General features: G+C 43.6%; 1 protein-coding gene across 1 annotated transcript in view; it reads left to right on the top strand.

Moving 5' to 3' along the window:
* The window catches only part of fcgbp (Fc gamma binding protein), a 42,144-nt gene that overhangs the window by 1,023 nt on the left and 21,866 nt on the right, over nucleotides 1-19,255 (top strand). The window contains exons 2-27 of the mRNA XM_076736742.1: nucleotides 123-1,277; nucleotides 1,375-1,709; nucleotides 1,803-2,397; nucleotides 2,483-3,078; nucleotides 3,161-3,707; nucleotides 3,802-4,352; nucleotides 4,420-4,972; nucleotides 5,152-5,348; nucleotides 5,892-6,030; nucleotides 6,457-6,761; nucleotides 6,996-7,572; nucleotides 7,844-8,427; nucleotides 8,565-9,132; nucleotides 9,585-10,156; nucleotides 10,281-10,842; nucleotides 10,937-11,136; nucleotides 11,347-11,482; nucleotides 11,584-11,918; nucleotides 11,995-12,571; nucleotides 12,658-13,250; nucleotides 13,335-13,902; nucleotides 14,657-15,201; nucleotides 15,304-15,856; nucleotides 15,931-16,130; nucleotides 16,531-16,908; nucleotides 17,005-17,272. Coding sequence (XP_076592857.1) covers nucleotides 123-1,277; nucleotides 1,375-1,709; nucleotides 1,803-2,397; nucleotides 2,483-3,078; nucleotides 3,161-3,707; nucleotides 3,802-4,352; nucleotides 4,420-4,972; nucleotides 5,152-5,348; nucleotides 5,892-6,030; nucleotides 6,457-6,761; nucleotides 6,996-7,572; nucleotides 7,844-8,427; nucleotides 8,565-9,132; nucleotides 9,585-10,156; nucleotides 10,281-10,842; nucleotides 10,937-11,136; nucleotides 11,347-11,482; nucleotides 11,584-11,918; nucleotides 11,995-12,571; nucleotides 12,658-13,250; nucleotides 13,335-13,902; nucleotides 14,657-15,201; nucleotides 15,304-15,856; nucleotides 15,931-16,130; nucleotides 16,531-16,908; nucleotides 17,005-17,272 — 12,189 coding nt within the window. The remainder of the gene's footprint in view (nucleotides 1-122; nucleotides 1,278-1,374; nucleotides 1,710-1,802; nucleotides 2,398-2,482; nucleotides 3,079-3,160; nucleotides 3,708-3,801; nucleotides 4,353-4,419; nucleotides 4,973-5,151; nucleotides 5,349-5,891; nucleotides 6,031-6,456; nucleotides 6,762-6,995; nucleotides 7,573-7,843; nucleotides 8,428-8,564; nucleotides 9,133-9,584; nucleotides 10,157-10,280; nucleotides 10,843-10,936; nucleotides 11,137-11,346; nucleotides 11,483-11,583; nucleotides 11,919-11,994; nucleotides 12,572-12,657; nucleotides 13,251-13,334; nucleotides 13,903-14,656; nucleotides 15,202-15,303; nucleotides 15,857-15,930; nucleotides 16,131-16,530; nucleotides 16,909-17,004; nucleotides 17,273-19,255) is intronic.

The raw sequence follows: 19,255 nt of genomic DNA, 5'->3' as shown, positions 1-19,255 counted from the left end.
CAGTAGTCCATCACTGAAAATCATGTTATTGTTCACTCTAGCTGCAGTTTTCAAGTGGGAGTATATTGAAATGTTTTATATTGAATAGCACATGTAACTCAATTTTATATTTTCCTCTGCAGGCCTGTCTGGAGCCAGGCCTGGTAGGAGGTTTCTGATGATGTTTCCGCCTCATAATGACCCAACAGCAAATGTTAGCCATCAAGTAACCATCACAGCCACTGGCATATGGACCTCAGTCACTGTGAAAGTTCTAGAAAGCAGCTTCACACAAAACATCTTCCTCTCTGCTAGCCAGTCGAAGACGATTCACCTGCCACTGTCTGTGGGAATGGCCAACGATCATTCCTCCTACCTCCTCAGTGTGAAGTCTGTATGGCCTGTTACCGTCCTTGCCTCGCTCTGTACCCACACTGGCTGTGACCACAGCCTCCTTCGTGATGTATCCTCCTGGGGGACCCACTACTATCCCATTACTCCTCACTTCCCCAACCAGACTGCTGTCAGTCAAATGGTGATCACAAGCTCAGACCACGAGACATCAGTGGATATCTTCCTCTCAGGGGATGTGCACTTTAAAGGCAATATGTACCAAAAGGGTAGTGTCCTTAACTTGCATATAGGAGTGCTGCAGAGTGTTTACCTCCAGAGCAACTTCAGCCTCTCTGGTTCAGAGTTAAACTCCCAAGAAGCTGTAGGTGTCGTGGTTGGTTTTACCTGCTCCAAACGTGCACCTGGCAATTGCTTGTATGGGTTTGCTGAACTGAAACCAGTCTCTTACTGGAGTTTGGATTACATTATCCCTCCCTTGGTAAACACAGGAATGAGTTCCAGTTTCCTGTTGGCAATGGTTACTATCAACTCTGACATAGACGTCACCACCAGCACCAGGCACATGAATGTCTCTCTTGTTGGTGGCGTAATGACGGTCATCCCAGTTGTAACCTCAGATAAAATCCACATTACTAGTGACAGCCCTCTCCAACTTGTTTATTTCAGGCATGACAATGCACAGCGTCATTCAGCTCTAATAGTGCTGCCATCTGTTGATGATATCTGTCAGACTGTACCTATGCTTGATTCAGGTGATATGACTGAGCAGCAAAACAACAGTACTCAGATGGAGGATTTTAAGTCTGGTGTTATATTCTCAGAGAAGTCCAACTTTGCTCAGATGCCTGATAATGCAGTGCCCAGTTCTCCTCACACAGACACAGATGTGGCACACTATCTGAGTACCATGAACAAACAACTATATCCAGCAGTGTGTGAGAAAAGTATGCACTGAAGCTTTTTGAATGACTTTTCATTACATTTTGTGCAATTTTTGATTGTTAAATCTAACATTTGCTTGTATACCTCTTTCCATTTCAGCCGCAGCTACTTGTGAAGAGTTACACTGTGGTCTCAAACGGAAGTGCTCAATCAAAGATGGAAAACCAATCTGTTCTTTGAAAACTAAAATATGCTCTGCATGGGGTGACTCTTATTACCGCACCTTTGATGGAAGAGATTTTGTCCTACAGGGAAACTGTAACTACACTTTAGTTCAAACCACCTGTCCAGGCTTAAATGCTTCTGTTCCACTGCAGGTTAATATAGCCAGGGCATATTTAAACAGTGCCACCATATCGACCATCCACATGGTGCAGATTAGCATCCAGGGCTTTAATATCTCCATAGTCAAAGATGACAAAAATCACATTAGGGTGAGTGTACTGAATTTATTTAAATCAAGCATGCTCTTCTTGTACCTGTTAAGCTTTCATGTATATTGTCTGTTCTTGCATTTAAACTTATAGATTAATGGACAGAGGAAGAACCTGCCCCTCACCCTGGGAAATGGGTCCCTGAACTTTTATCCAAGTGGCTCCAGTGTCATCTTAGACACTTCCTTCGGCCTGGCTTTGCAGTATGACTGGAAGCACCATCTCCAGGTTGAAGCTGGCCCAGAGCTCTATGGAGTCCTGTGCGGTTTGTGTGGAAATGCTAATCACAGCTCATCAGATGGCATAACTGCCTCTAATAGCACTGATGAGATCCAGACTGTTGATTTTACCCTCCCATGGGTGGTGAGCAGTGATGCAGGCTCCTGTATTGAGGATTGCGGTGGTGGCCGTGTCTCATGTCCAGTGTGCACTCAAAGCCAAACCAAATCTTTTCCAGGGGTTAAAGGAAACTCTTTCATGATTGGGTGCACTCTGCTGCAGAGGAGTGGTGGACCTTTTGCTGATTGTCACTCGTATATTGATCCTGAGCCATATGTTCGTAGTTGTGTGAACAACCTGTGTGTCAGTGAAGCTGTGTCTTCTATGTGCAAGATCCTGACAGCCTATGCCAACATTTGCCAGAGGCTCGGGGCCAGAGTACGAAACTGGAGAACCATCAGCAAATGCTGTCAGTTTTACATTTTTTGTTTGTTTGTTTAACTGATAACATGGTTTGCTGCAAAAATGTCAAGAGTATGTTGTTTCTTTCACAGCTATGACATGTCCTATGAACAGCCACTACGAGATCTGTGGTTCTGCTTGCCCAGCTACCTGCAGTAACCCAGAGGCCCATCGTAATTGCACCCTGCCCTGTGTGGAATCATGCCAATGCAACCAAGGATATCTGCGGAGTGGTGGGAAGTGTGTGCCACTTAGCAAATGTGGTTGCCTTCATCATGGTTCCTACTATCTCCCCAAGGAGAACTTCTGGATCGGCAACCAGTGCCAGGAGAAATGTGTGTGCCAGCCTAATTCCAAGATGGTGATGTGTGCTCAGTCTCATTGCCCACATGGTAAAGTGTGCAAGGTTCTGAATGGAGTCTTGGGCTGTCACATGGATGGCCCCGGGGTGTGCATAGCCAAAGGAGATCCTCATTATACCACCTTTGATGGGTGGAACTTTGACGTCCATGGAAACTGTACTTATCTACTCACTTCTCACTGTCCCACCTGGGGGGACCTGGATGACTTTAGCGTCGAAGTCCAGAACCAAATAAGGGATGCTACAAATGGTTCCTTTCGGCATGTTAAAATGGTGGTCTCTGGTTATTCCATTGAGATGTCAAATGACAGCAGTGACAGGGTTACGGTACGCTTACTTATTTGCTATAGTATATCTAAACAAACGCTTTTCTCCACTTGCAGTGTTAACATCACTTCATTCGTTTCAGGTAAATGGTCTGCTAATGCGTCTCCCATCTGTGTTGAGTCAAGGAAAAGTAAAGCTCTACATGACTGGACTCTCAAAGTGTATAGAGACTGATTTTGGCATCATTGTCACACACCGCACTGATGTCCTGACTGTTCAAATGCCAAAGATCTTCTCTGGTAATCTCTGTGGCCTGTGTGGCAACTTCAATGGGAATCCAGAAGACGATCTGATGCCTGATGGTGAATCTGATATCTCTCAGGCCATTAGATACTGGCAAACCAGCAGTGAACGTGAATGTGTGGATGTGCCTATGACCACCTCAGGTTGCAGTTCACAAGATATAGCTCTTTATCAGGGAAAAGAGTTCTGTGGACGGCTGCTGGATACAGAGGGAGCATTCCAGAGCTGCCACGAAACTATAGATCCACAAGATTTTTATGAGAATTGTGTTCATGACCTCTGTTACAGTAACCAGACTACCTTATGTGTTATTCTGTCCAGCTATGTTGCTGTATGTCAAGAAATGGGAGCTATAATGGATGAATGGAGGACCTCCAACTTTTGTGGTAAGTAATTGTAGTGAAGTATATATATATATATTTTTCAATGTGAACAGAATAGGAATGTTTTGAACAAAATAGTTCACTCTCTCCCTCTTAGATCTCTCCTGCCCACCTAACAGTGAATATCGCCTGTGCTCCAGTCACATGTCTGACTGTGTAGAAAACCCAAGTACTCTAGCAGTGAAATGCAAAGAGGGCTGCTTCTGCAAACCTGAGTTTTTCCGCAGTGGTGGTGTATGTGTACCAAATCCTGAGTGTGGCTGCACTGACAGTGGTGTTTACCATGAAATCCATGACAACTTCTACCCTGATGAGCACTGTCAGCTGCACTGTGTCTGCATGGGCCACAACAGAGTGCGATGTACGAACCACACATGTCCAACTGGAACAAAATGTGCCATCCAAAATGGCCACAGGGCATGCCATGCATTACAACCCCTTAAATGCACAGTCATGGGTGGCAGACACATCAGTAGCTATGATGGACATCGCTTTGACTTGAATATGGGCACCTGCCGTTATGTTCTATCCCAGGTTTGTGATGAGAAAGAGTCTGACCCCACTGTTATTATCCAGAAAGGACAGCTATACCTCGGGGTCCATGGTGTGAACATGTCTTTGGAGATGGATCATTTAGGCAAAATAAAGGTAAGCAGTCACAAACACAAACTGTTTAGTGTGCCTTGATTGTAACTTAACATTTTTAATTTTCCAGATTGATGGTGTCTTGTGGGGTCTTCCTGTCCAGCTGGATCACATAGCAGTACTTCATTCTGGCTTCCTGACTCGTGTTGTCATAGACACTGGAGTTGTTGTCACTTACGGGCCTAACCTGATAGAAATAGAGATTCCTGCCTCCAACAGAAAAATGTGTGGCTTGTGTGGAAGCATCAGCGCTGTTGGTACTGATGACGAGCACAGCCCAAATGGCAGCCTCACGAGTGACATTTCCATCTTTCCATCTTCCTGGTCACGTTCACCACCTGGAACGAACTGCTCTGAAGAGTGTGATTCCTGTTCAGTGTGCAACTCTACCATGGCAGCACAGTTTGCATCTGCTGACCTCTGTGGCATGCTGCTTGCTCCTGCAGGATCATTTAGTGGCTGCCACTCCACAGTAGACCCGGAGCACTTCTTTCAGAACTGTGTGAATGACTTATGTATGTCTAATGGGAACGAAGCCTTGTTTTGCAGTAGTTTGAGAGAGTACACTTTTGCATGCCAGGAGGCAGGAGCTAAAGTCAAACCATGGAGGGGTGAGAAGTGCTGTGAGTATTATTAATTTTGACTCTTGAATACACATGTTGCTTCATACAGGTCAACTTACATGCTTCTGTTGTAGATAGAACTCTGGCAAGCTCTATACAGTGAAGTTTCCAGATTGATGTAAGGCTAGTTGGACTCTGTACAGTATATGAACGTTTTTTTTTTTCCTTCCCTCCCACAGCGCTCTCATGCCCTGAAAACTCTCACTACAATATATGCGTCAGTGCATGCCCTGAGTCCTGTGGCATTTTATTCGATATCCCCTGCCCATGGGCCTGTTATGAAGGATGTCAGTGTGACTCTGGATACATGCAGAGTGGAAATGGCTGTGTCAGAGCTGAGAAATGTGGTTGCTTCTACCATGGGCACTACTATGAGGTGAGAAGCTACATACTATTTAGCTTATACAAGCTATCATAAACATTATCCCTCCCCTCTGTCACAGCAATGTGCCCCCCCCCCAATCTGTTTAAACTGTATATGTCACATGTGATCAGACCTGAAAATTGCAGGTCAGTGTGACTTCTGATGGACCTATTGGTTCGCTGAGGGTGTGTGCTGTTATGACAAATTTACTTGTGACCCCACAGCAGGTTCAGTTACAAACATGTTGCCACAGTCAGGTTCGACAAGGTGCATGCTCTATTATTCCATGCACTGTTAATTACATGACTCACTGATGTCTTGGCCAAATGTACATATGCCTCACTTGTACATGTGGCTTGAGTAATCACAAAATCCTGGGCTTTTGTGGTTTCCCTTGTTTGTTTTCTTGGTCTTTAGGGAACGGTTGGGCAGGGTACACCAGCACTGACTCACTATTCTCTGTAGATTGGGGAGATGTCGTGGGCTGAGGGACGCTCTTAGAGGTGTAACTGCCCTGCTACTGCCACACCAACAGTGACTCACTATTCTCTGTAGATTGGGGAGATGTCGTGGGCTGAGGGATGCTCTGAGCGCTGTAACTGCACTGCCACCGCTACCATGTGCTGTAAGCCAGCCTCTTGCCCTGAGGGAGAGAGCTGCACCCATAAAACTACCTGGGGCTGTGCAAGGAAAGGTAAGCCCAGCTGGTTCTGCTGGGTTGGATGACATTTGCTCACAGGCTAACTGTTTTTCACTCAGCTGCACTACGTAACAGTCACCAGTCTTGCTTTATCAAATTTGACGTCAAGTGTTTTTCCTCAGTGTCTTGTCTGTTTTTGAATAGTTAGTTACGTACCAGGAAATCTCCTGTCAGTCTCGGGAGTTTGAGCATGATTACGCTGAAATACAAATACACAAATAATTGAATGTATATTTACATTTGATGCAATCTAAAAATGACAGTTTTTTTTTTTCTTCTGACTTCTTCTTAGACTTGTTTATGAAATTAGATTTCCTGCTTCAATGTTGTTTTTTTTTTGTTTTTTTTTAAAGGTGAATTGTCTGTAGGTATCTCCACCTAAACTGCCCTTAATCTGATACTTGCACTTTATTTTTTCAGATGATAATGATTATAAAATCTGTGGGACTGGAGAGACATGCAGTGTCCACAGCCAACCTCGGCAAGCCCAGTGTTGGGTACTGGGAGGTGCCCACTTCTACACTTTTGATGGAAAGGTGTTTGAATTCCAAGGAAACTGTACCTACACTCTGATCCTATTGAATGGCACCAATGAAAATGATACCTTTTGGGTTGGGGTACAGAAAAACAGGACCCCCAAAGAGGCTTCCTCTCTTAAAGCTATACACATCAGTGTGTCTAAAGACAATATTACTATCTACAGAGGGGAAAAGGGCTATGCTTGGGTAAGTTTTGAATTTGGAGATTCAAACAATCACATCACCCGCCTAGCCATACTATCAGTTTAATTTAACTTTCATTATACATATGAGATGCCTGTCAACCATAAATGATTCAGTATGGCCTTTAAAAATATACAGTCATTCATGTTTTTTACAATGTACATATACTGATAACTATTAGATAAAAGAACAAAAAATGTATTGCATAGTATATAAAATGTGTTGTGCTCTCCTCAGATAAACGGCGAGAAAAGGCTTCTCCCTGTGACTCTACAATTTGGACTTGTGAAGATTTATCAGAGTGGCATGTTTGTCGTTGTGGATACAAGTTTGGGCATCCAAATTAAGTATGACTGCTCTCATATTGCCACTATCCTCCTCCGTAATACGACAGAAGTCCATGGTTTGTGTGGAAATAATAATGGCATCGAAGAAGATGACCTCAGGAACCCACAGGGTGAGGATATCGATGCTACAACCTTTGGCTGGAGCTGGAGAATTTCTAGCCAGGAAGCTCAGTGCACGGCAGATTGCGTAGATGCATGCCCACGCTGCTCTACTGAACAGCTACAAGAGAAAAATGTAGCCAATCAATGGATCTCCCTGCACGAGTACATTTGGTCACCACAAAATCCATTCTACTTGTGCCGTGAAGTGGTTAGCTATGCTAAAATCTCTACAGCAGTAAGCATATTTGACCTGTGCTCTAGTAATGACTCTCAGGAAGCCCTTTGCCGCGTTGTGGAGGCCTATGCTGCCGCCTGCCAAAATGCCTTGGTACAGATCGGAGAGTGGAGGAATAGCACCTTCTGTCGTAAGCCAACTTTATCAATTGAATAATTGTGAGATGTCTCAGTTAATTGGTTACAGGTGTATTGTTTTAATTTCTACACATTTTCCACTTTTTTCTTTTCTTTTTTCTTTTTTTTTTTCTTTAATTTTTTTTTTTTAGATAAGCCTATTCCTACTTCCACTTAACAGGAAAACTACTGCTTCTATTGAAACATACATATAGGTATACACTACCAGGAATGTGTGTGCAGTTTTCCTCCATATTGCTGATCATTCTCCTTCTCTCCCATCAGCCATGTCCTGCCCTGTGAATAGCCATTACAGGTCCTGTGGCACAGCTTGCCCTGCCACGTGTCAGGACCCATTCGGTTCAAGGTTCTGCACACTTGCTTGTGTGGAGACCTGCCAGTGTGACCCAGAGTTTGTCCTGGATGGCGACACCTGCGTCCCCTTGTCCCAGTGTGGCTGCACTCACAAGGGCTACCATTACCACAGCAACCAGACCTTTTGGTCTGATGAGAAATGCACTGAACAGTGCGTCTGTGACCCCCACACCCACCAACCACAGTGCTATTCGGCTTCTTGTGGCCCAGATGAATACTGCAGTCTTCAGCATGGTGTCAGAAGCTGTGTGCCGCACCCTCAGCAGACATGCATGTACACTGGTCATCACATAGTCACCTTTGACCAACATGACTATGATTTGCATGGCACCTGTTGGTATCAGTTAGTCAGTGTGTGTGGACAGAAGCAAGGCCTTGATGCAATTCAGATTTCCATACAGACTGACGGACACCTGGAGTCAGCACTTCATGTCCTGGTCAATGTGAGTGGAGTGCTTGTGAAGCTAAACAGCAGAAACACCAAGACTGTAGAGGTGAGTGCCAATATACTGTTGAAAATTTAATTTTCATAAAATTGTTAAATTAATTAAACCAAACCTCAAAAAGAGAAATCGTTGAAAATATGTTGCCCGGTCCTGACTTTAAAATGCAGTTTTGGCACCCCCTACAGGTCAACGGTGTCAAGAGGAGCATGCCCTATCACTTCGGCCCCTCTGCACTGGTGTTCTCTTTGGGGCTGCACACTTATATCTACAAAGACGTGGGCTTTGAATTTAGTCTCAGTGTGGATGGTATAGTTAGTGTTAGCCTCTCCAGTAAATATGTTAATTCTACTTGTGGCCTGTGTGGCAACTTCAACTCTGATCCCGCTGATGACCTCACCGCAAATGGTATACAGGAGCATCTCAGTCCTGAGCATTTTGGAAAAACTTGGCGAAGTGGGCAGAATCCTTGGTGTGTGGAGGGCTGTCTAGGAGGAAGTTGTCCAAAATGTTCATCTGAGCATCTGGTTCGTTTCTCTGACCCGGAGGCTTGCGGGAAGATTCTGGAAGTTAATGGACCATTCAGACACTGTCATGGCAAAGTGGACCCCTCCAGCTTTTACAAGCGCTGCGTCAGTGACCTGTGTCTTCATGGAGGTCTCCAGCCCGCACTGTGTCACTCCCTGGCAGAGTATACTGCGGTCTGCCTTTCCCGCAAGGCTACGGTTTATGCCTGGAGGAGTCCTGGATTCTGCTGTGAGTGTTAATGTGCTCCCAGCTCTGTTGTGCAAGCGAATTAAATTAATATCCTCTACAGTTGTTACTGTGCTGCTTCTAGATCAGCATCATTGCACACCAAATGAAATATGGAGAGTTTGCAAATGCCATCTCATCATGTTTAGATTGTTTGTTTGTTTTGATATTGATCACCAACACGAGGAAAAGAGTGGAAATTATTTGCACACAAATCAGATATATGCCTGTAGGTACTTAAAGAATGTAAAGTTTGTTCTCTTGTGTATTTGTAAGTTGAAAACAAAAATAGTACAAATTGGATACAGTGTGCAGTAGTTCTGTTATTGAAGCCACAACCTTTCAGGTGCTATTGGACCACTAGATGGTACTAATGCATCACTGGTCAACCCTAACCTTTACAACATTTTCCTGTCTTCCTGCCCTAAGTGAATGATGTCTCTGTATCTCTACAGACTCATCCTGTCCCTCCGGTTCCAGTTACAACATGAGCTCTGCCTCTGTTCACCTCTGCCTCGGCTGGCAGAATAAAACAGTAGAGGTGCCTCCAAACACCGGGGAGAACTGCCTATGCGAAGCAGGTTTAGTTCGCAGTGGCAGCGTCTGTGTCTTTCCAGAAAACTGTGGCTGCTCTCACCATGGAGAATACCTCCAGGCAGGACAGGAGGTGTCTACATGCAAAGAAAGCTGTTTATGCCACGCTGGAGGACACATGACTTGTCGTAATGTCTCCTGCACAGAGGATGAGGAGTGTAAGCTTATTAGAGGTGTTCAAGGTTGCCACCCCAAACCCAAAGTGGCACACTGTTCTGTTGATGGGTCCCAGTACACCACGTTTGATGGACAGGCATATGAATTTCATGGTTCATGTAACTACACCCTGGTGCAGACGTGCTCTCTGAAGAAATTGGATATGGAACCTGTTTTGATAGCTGCAGAGGGCAACTATAGTGAGGGCAGACATATCTACCTGCAAGTCAATAAAATGTATTTTAAGACATCAGCAGCTTTTCCAGGAAAAATTCAGGTAATTCATTTAATAATTTCACAGCCTTAAACATGACGTATTGTTCATCTATTAGAATCTGCTGTAATTTTTTCCAACATACACAAACTGTATATAATGTTTAAAAGTGAATTATTTCACACAGGTAAATGGAGTTTATGAGAACCTGCCATTCTCACAAAACAATGTCACTGTGCATCAAAAAAATGGATGGATAACCATTAAGACCCCACAGTCGGTCGAGCTTATTTCAGACCTACAAAACCACATTCTGGTCAAGATCCCTGACCTTTTGCACCAGACGACCTGTGGCCTTTGTGGGAACTACAATGACGATCCCTCAGATGACCTGCAGCTGCCCAATGGCACCGTGATCTCTGACCCTGGCATCTTTGGGCCATCATGGAAGCTGTGGGATACTGAGTCCTCCTGTAGCGACACATGTGACAGCACCTGTGAACTCTGCCAGTCCCCTTTGCCAGAGTACACCTCTGAACTGTACTGTGGCATTCTCACCCATCCCAGTGGACCTTTCTCTTCTTGTCATCATTTGGTGCACCCACAGAAATACTACCCCCTCTGCATGAAAAACCTATGTGTTGCAGAAGGACAACGCTGGGCCCTGTGTGATGCACTCTGGGCCTATGAGGCAGCATGTAAGGAGGCAGGAGGGATGGTTGACCTCTGGACGAATGCCACAGGCTGCGGTAAGTATAACAGCTTGGTACGATGTTTAAATTAAACGTCATTAAAATTTCAAATGATTAAATCCAGTGAAATATTGTCATATTTATTTTGCAGCTTATCAATGTCCTCAATTCAGCCACTACAGCCACTGTGCCAACGTTTGCTCCTCACTGTGTCCTGAGATAAGCCAGGCGGTGCAGTGCCCCAGGGGCTGTGAGGAGGGTTGCCAGTGTAATACTGGACACCTTTATGATGGCCATGCCTGTGTACCAGCAGAGCAGTGTGGCTGCGCACAGGACGGAAGGAGGTTTAAGGTCAGCAAACAAACACTGTTTTGTGTTCAGTCTAATTATAAAAGTGTTCATTTAGCTCATCCTGCACTTTAACTCAAATTAGACCATTTCTGTTTACAATATTTTAATTAAGAGTTGTATTCAAATAAATATTTTTCCTCTTCAGTAAACACATTCCAGTATTGTGGTTTTTTTTTTTTTTATTGGCTTCTTTCCTGTTTCTATTTTCAGCCCTCTGAGAGCAAACTGCAGCAGAACTGTACTGTTAACTGTACCTGTGGGCCTCCTCTTGTCTGTGAGCAATATTCATGTCCTCCACTGCACAGTTGTGTAGTTTCAGATGGAATCATGGGTTGCCACAGGGATGGTGAGCATATATATTGAAGAAATATATTTTAAGGCACATATTTGCTCACTAGTGAATGCATTACTTTTCATGTTACTAAAATTACTGTATTTTTCTTTAAGCAGAGCAAAACCCAGATCTGTGTGAGGGAAAGTGTGATGAAACTGAGACATGTTACTTGAGCAGTGGTGTGCCTGTCTGTGAAAGCCGCCACGGTCTGTGCTGGGCCTGGGGAGGCCAGCACTACCACACTTTTGATGGGCTCAACTTTAACTTTGAGGGTACCTGTACCTATCTGCTCGCAGCCAGCAAAGGGGTGGCATGTGATCTGGCACCCTTCAGTGTGTCCAAGAAGAATGACTGCAATGGCAGCAGAGCTGTGTCCTCCATACAGGTGGTTACTGTACAAACTCATGGGTTTGTCATCAAGCTCAGTGGTGAAAAGGGCAGCATACATGTAAGTAAATGTCAGTTTCTGAATGACAAAACTCCTCAGGCTTCCCTTTTTATCACTAATCTCCATTTACTTTCAGGTTAATGGTCAAGTGACTTACATGCCTGTTAATCTGTCACGGGGTAAGATCAATGTCTCTTACAAGGAAGGTAAAGCTCAACTGAAAACCGACTTTGGCTTATATGTAGTCTTCGATGGGAATTCCACTGTTCTTGTTAAACTGGAACCACACTACAAGGGCAAAGTCTATGGGCTGTGTGGCAATTTCAACGGTGATCCTCAAGATGAGTATCCTGTAACTACACTTGGTTCCTCTCCCGTTAAGACAAGTGTGGAGCTCGCCCAGGCTTACGAGCTCTTTGATGGGGACCATAACTGTTGTACTGGCTGTAAGCAGAACTTGCATGAAGCGACACTGTCTGCAGATCCTGTCTCTGAGGTTGTCTCTAGTCACAGGAAATTGTGTGCAGTGCTCAGTCATCAGAATGGTACGTTGGCCCACTGTCACAGTCGAGTCGATCCAGAGTCCTTCTATGAAAGTTGTGTAGTTGACCACATGCATAATGGAGGGTCAGAAGTTGCTCTTCACCAAGCCATACATTCATATTCCATAGTTTGTGAAGAATCTGATAGCTTCCACCATGATGTGATAGTTGGTAAGTACTTGTAGTACAAGAGAATGCAGTATAATACAGCTAAAAGTGTCTTGTGACTAGTAAATGACAACCATAAATCATTTCAGATGTGCACTGTCCACCGAACAGCCACTACAAGACCTGTGGCTCAGCCTGTCCTCCATCCTGTGAATTTAATACCACCATCTGCAATAAGGCCTGTGTTCAGGGCTGCTTCTGTAACCCTGGATTCATCAGGAGTCCAACTGGCTGCGTGCATCCACATCAGTGTGGCTGCACAGACTCCAGAGGCAAATACTACAGCCTCAGCTCAACTTTCTGGATACCGGACAACTGTGGCCAGCTCTGTGTGTGTGGACCGGCTACTGGAGAGGTCCACTGCCATCCAGACCAGTGTCCCAGTGGAACAGTCTGCAAGCAACTCCGTCACAAGAGGGTGTGTCAAGCTGAAAACCCCAAGAACTGTACCATTGTTACTGGGCTGCATTTCACAACATTTGATGGATATCATTTTGACTTCAGAGACAGTTGCACATATTCATTGGTACAAACTAAGGCCAACCTAACTGGACTTACACCATTCAGTATCACTATCTCTGGTGCAAGTTGCCACAAAAGGCTTTTTCATAGCCTTAATTTAACACTCTCGATCTATGATTTGGAGGTGATGGTGAGAAAAGATGAGCAAGGAAAGGTGTTGGTGAGTTCTTTAGTAAGGTCTTGTTTATAGTCTTCAAATGAACCATTGTGTGCAATTCTAATGAGTTCTGTTTTTCATCCTCAGTTTGATGGACTGTATAAGCCCTTACCGTACTCACACCAGACAGGCCGTGTAAATGCACACCGCACACCTTCATCGCTCACCATTCACACTGATGTAGGATTACAGCTCATCGTCTCCAACATCGGCACACTAATGATTATCCTCCCCAGCAGTTACGGCTCCTTTGTGTCTGGTCTTTGTGGTAATGCCAACTCTGACCCTAATGATGACCAAATGATGCCCAATGGAGAGCTTGCCCAAAATCGACTAGAGTTCGCACACAGCTGGAGGTCTAAGGAAGCAGAGGCCTGTAGACCCAACTGTTCCTCCAGGCTGAAGCACTGCCCCGCTGAGGCGCAGAAGCTGTTTGAAGGCAGTGATTTTTGTGGAGTTTTGCTGAATGAGCTAGGACCATTTGCAGACTGTGCGTCAGTATTGAGTCCTAAGCATTACTTCCACAGCTGTGTTGCAGATTCCTGCTCTTATGGCGGACACTACTCAGCACTCTGCAATTCCATTGCATCATATGCAGCTGCCTGCCAAGCTGCTCAGCTGCCTGTCAGGCAGTGGAGGAGTGACACTTTCTGTGGTGAGTATGGTTCAGTCTGTTTCTTCATCAGTTCAATTTCATTTTAACAACTCACAGCTGATTAAGGTGTCGGGCTTCACGGATTCAGACTTTTAATGTGTGATACTTATATCAGTCTGGGATCAGGCCTATCCACTGTGAAACTGTCAAGTACTTAGAGGGATCGCTTGTTTTATGTAAGCATCGTGCAAATGTTGAAGAAAATTCCTACAACTGTCCATAATCCATAACACTTAAACAATTAAATGGGAATGGCAGAAGCAGCCTGGAGCAGAACCACACACAAGAGAATAAAGAATGAGTATACATGTATGTAGCTCATTTACAAACTGTGTGGGTTTGTGTGTTTGACTTATGATACAACTTTTCATGTGTCAAATATTTACGTCTGATCTGAGAGCAATATTTTGCCTATAAATGGCCAAAAATATTACAAATATTTCAATCTCATTGAATGGCTACAGAAGGTATCAAAGTATTTTGTTCAACATCCATTAAACATTTTGAACATTTGCAATGTTTTGCACTCTCACATTTACACTATGAGTAGGTTGAGTGTCAAGAGATGAGGGGGCAATTTTGGTTTGGCTTTTGCTTTAAAAGTTATTAGAACAAAAATCTATTGGATAAGAGTATGATTGATGATATTCATTGTGAGGTAGAATGGGATGTTTACTTATAAGGTTATAAATTAGGTTAAACATGTCTTGTGTGTTCTGTTAAATTGAAGTAAGATTATGCTCTCTCCCTCTAGGTGTATCATGCCCTAAGAATAGCCACTATGAGCTGTGTGGACCACGATGTCCTGTTCTCTGCCTTGGACTGTCCTCTCCAGCAAACTGTGGTGGAGGTTGTGAGGAGGGTTGCCAGTGTGACCCTGGCTATGTGCTGAGTGATGGCCAGTGTGTGCTTGTTTCTGATTGTGGCTGCTTGCATGAGGGACAGTATCACCCTGCTGGCCACTTCGAGAAAAGCTGCCAAAAGTGTAACTGTGAAAGAGGAGAAGTGACCTGCAACCCTGTGGAGAACTGTTCAGTAAATGATGGCCTCTCCTTGCAGTATGGCGTGTGCCAGGTGTTTGCTGGATTTGGCTACATCACTTTTGATGGACTTATTCTGCCTCACCACGGAGCTTGCACCTATGTAGTGTCGGACTTCTCCTCTAAAGTTATACACGATTATACTCTGCTGCTTAGCTTTAAAAAGGACAGAAATGGCATTTTCACCATCACTAGACTAGTATTCCGTTTGCTTTCACTGGAGGTGTCCATTGACCCTGACACTCTATGGAAAATAGAAGTAAGTAGTACGTTTTGCAATCTTTATTAATTTATCTTTGGTGAAAGTCACATCTGAGGTTCAGAAAATCTTTGCAGCCTGACATAGTCTCTGTGCTTTCAGGTGAACAGAGAAGAACGCAGTGTTCCTTTTGACAATGGAGAACTTACAGCATACCAAGTTGGCAACAGACTGATTATGGTCACACACTCTGGGGTGGAAATTGACTTGTCCTCTACCCAATACCTCAGGTTAACTGTGCCGCAGGTATATGACAGCACAGCGTCAGGCCTGTGCGGGAACTTCAATGGGGACAGGTATGATGACTTGGAGCTAAGAAAAGGTCATCTTGCCCCAACCTTTGCAGAGCTTCTGCACAGCTGGGCAGAAGTTGCTCCTGGACAGCAATGCACTGACACTTGTGGAAGAGAGTGCGATGAGTGCAGCCTGTCCCCTCACGACAGCATGATCTGTGACATCCTGTTGATGAATAGTATTGAATTCAACCATTGCTGGAACAGCGGGGTGGAGCGTGATATTTATCTACGTATGTGCATCAGGGCAGTTTGTGCTGGGGCAGGGCACATGGCCGCATGTCTTGCACTGGAAGCATATTCCGCAGCCTGTCAGGCTAAAGGAATACGAGTAGGAATGTGGAGAGAAAACACTCCCTGCGGTGAGTGAATAATTTGGATCACACTTTAAATCAAGAGTATATGATCCCCTCTCATTTGTATTTACTGCCTTCAGCTTTAAAGTGCCCTGACCGCAGCAGCCCAGGAGAGTGTGTTGACTCCAGCTCCAACTCATGTCCTGCTTTGCTCCTGCCTGGTTTGTCAGCAAGTGGCTGTTCAGAAGGCTGCCAGTGCCACTATGGAAACGTGTTTGATGGGGCCGAGTGTGTACCTTACAGTCAGTGTGGGTGTATTCTTCACGATGTCTATATCAAGGTAAATATACAAGCTTAATTAAACTTAAACATTCTCAAGGGAATGTTATCTGCAGTGATGGAGGACATATTCAAATTCTGTACTTCATAAAAGCACTGCATTAAAAATGAGAAATAGAGTCAGGGAAATGGAAATATAGAATTAAAAGTGCTCAATGCCAAAATATGGACTCCTGTGATTGTACTATTTTATATACTTTGTTTATTATTGCTCTTTCATTAACATTGAGCTCATTTTTAACTTTAAAAAAAAAAAAAAGGAAAACCAGCAAATCCTTGGAACCATGAAATATTTGCATGAAAAATTACTTACAAGACTTAAAAAAAAAATTTGGGCTCAGAGTATCTCGAAGCAAACAAAGTTTTTTTTTTTTGTTCATTTGTTTCTCTCGTCCTCTTAGATGGATGAGCAACATTACACTGAGGACTGCACCCAGAGATGCTGGTGCCACCCTTTGAGTGGGGTGATATGTGAGGAGGCAGGCTGTGGTCCAGGACAGCAGTGTGCTCTGAGGAATGGTTCCTGGGGCTGCCATGACAGACCTGAAGCTTGTGAGCTCAGGGGTAGCCTCCAGGTCTCCACACTCAGTGGGCAGCAGCTGACCTTGGAACCTCGGTTTTCTTACAGTCTGATGTCGCTCTGTGATGAGTCAAGTTTGCAGTGGTTCAGTGTGGTCTCTTACCACGGACCTTGTGATGGCAGCTCTTCCAGGCTTGTCACTGTATTTCAAATCCTCCTGCATGAATCATCATTTGCCGTACAGGATGGTACAGTGAAGGTATAACTCCACTTTAACTTTTGATGGCCATCAACTAACACATGTAGTGATGTTTTCCAACAGTTGCTCTACGTAACTTTCTGTTTCTCCCCACAGGTGAATGGACACTTTGTGTCCCTTCCTCACACTTTGCCATCAGGGCTGTCCCTGTCCTCTGGTGTGAACCAGGACAAGTCAGAGGTCATAGTAATCCTGAGGAGAGATATTGGTCTGGAGTCAGAGCTGGAGATGGAAATTGGTATTACCATGTTGACAGTCAAAGTCCCACTCTGGTACTCTGGAAAATTGTGTGGTCTCTGTGGAAACCTTAATGACCTCCACTCTCACAGTTCAGTCAGGTCATGGGTTCTCCCAGACTTTCCTGGTTGGTAAGTGACACTCTCCACAATGATAGTACTGTCTATGCACTACTGCTTAAAAATTGAGTAATGCTGTTTTTCTCTCTTCACAGTGGCTTCACTGGATGATGGCTGACCATTTTAATGTCCCGAGTAGTGTGTACCGTTGAATGTTTTAAATACAAAAAGAACTTAAACAACTTTGTATTGTCTGTTATTTCAATTCTGATGGATGGCATGCCTTACTCATACATTTGTACGTAACACTAGCAGTACTCTATCAGTTAGGCCCATCACCTTTTTAAAGAAGGTCATCTCTGTTCATTGCTGATTAGGCTCCAACAAAAAATAATGAGGGCGCACCTTTATCTAAATCCACAATGTGTGTACTTTAACTAAACCAGGCTTACTGTTGCCCAGCCTAAGGACTTCTGCCCAAATACACAGCAATTAAATATTTGATTTTTTTTTCTTTTTTTATCATTACTCTGAGAATAATCTAGTGCAAACTTTTGAGGACTTAGCTGTATTTGCAGTCCGTCACAAATGATTGTTTCCTTTCACAACATGTGGTTATTCTTGGGTGACACCCAGAACCAACAAAAACCTGCCCATTTAGCCCAGCAACTGCCACTCTACAGAAAGGTTACTTTAATTAAGATTTGATCGATAAATTCCATGGGATTATCCACCCATTTTACGAGCTTTACATGGTTGCACATCTTTGACACATCTCAGTTGATGAAGACACAATATAAACATTGGCAGAAATTGTGACGTGTGCATTGAGTAGGGCTTACACTCTAGTGATGTGAAGCACAATAGGTGGTTTGATTACTGTAAGTTTTTTTTGTTTTTGTTTTTTTCCTATCTGATAAATTGCACATTACATCCACTTTGTGTGTTCAGTAGAGTGTTTGAAAGGTTGTAATGGCAGGAATTAATGGTACAGAGAAAATAATTAACATGGTCACATTTTTATCAAAACATCAGTATGTGGCATTTTATATGGCACCTGCTAAAATGTAATTACATCACAGCTGATTTACTCCCACAGCAGAAATATAAGAATGTATGTGGTTATGAGAAGAAACCACCATTTGAAAACATGTGCTTTCATGTGAGATATCAATCTGCTTTTTTGTTTGTTTGTTTGCTTATTTTTATTCCATTCATAACCCATCTTTATTAAACTGTCTGTTTAGAGACTCTTGGCTTACTTGAAGATTGTTGATAGAATCATTTTTCCCTCACATTCAGAATTTCACACAACCCATATGTAAAAATGTTTATCTTGTACACCAGTGCAAGTTACGTCAGTTAATGCAGGGATTCTCATCAGATTCCGGGATGTGGATGTCACTGGGTGTGGCGTCACTGAACAAAAAGATGAATGATTCATCACATGTTGTTGGTATTGAGCCTCACACCTATGTCAACATACAGCAGGACCTGCAAGTCATTGCCAAGTTCTGCCTTAATTTGTTTTAGAGGAACGGTATTGTTTTTTCCAAAGTTTTACCTGTTGGGCTTTAAGAATTTTGATTGGTTGTGTGTTTTGTCTGTCGGAGAATATAAAAGGATGGAACCATAAAAAAAATCCATCATACTTAAGGCACTTAGCGGGTAAGCACCGTTCAATCTGAGATTAATTATATTGACGATTTGGTCAAATTACTGCATTTATGTTATTCAAATACTGTAAATTTTGAATAGTTCTGTAACTAAAACAAGGATTTATGTCTTTCAGCCATGGGGACCCTGTTGCTGCTTTGTGCTTTGGGTGCTTTAATCAGCTGTAAGCATCTTTTGTCATACTCTTAATTTCTTTTTTTTTTTTTTTGTTTTCTTCCAGCTGTGAAAGGACCCACTTGAATGTTACTCATTTTCATCTCAGTGTGATATATCTGCGCTTGTCATCTTTGCAACTTGCCATGATTTTAAGATGTGTTAAATTGAACACAGTAATAGCAAAGAAAATTTTAAAATTGGGGAAAATCTTTCCTTAA

This window comes from Chaetodon auriga, chromosome 8, assembly GCF_051107435.1.
Source record: "Chaetodon auriga isolate fChaAug3 chromosome 8, fChaAug3.hap1, whole genome shotgun sequence".
NCBI lineage: Eukaryota > Metazoa > Chordata > Actinopteri > Chaetodontiformes > Chaetodontidae > Chaetodon > Chaetodon auriga.
The sequence above is the reverse complement of the archived record's forward strand: the minus strand, read 5'-3'. Positions and strand labels throughout refer to the sequence as shown.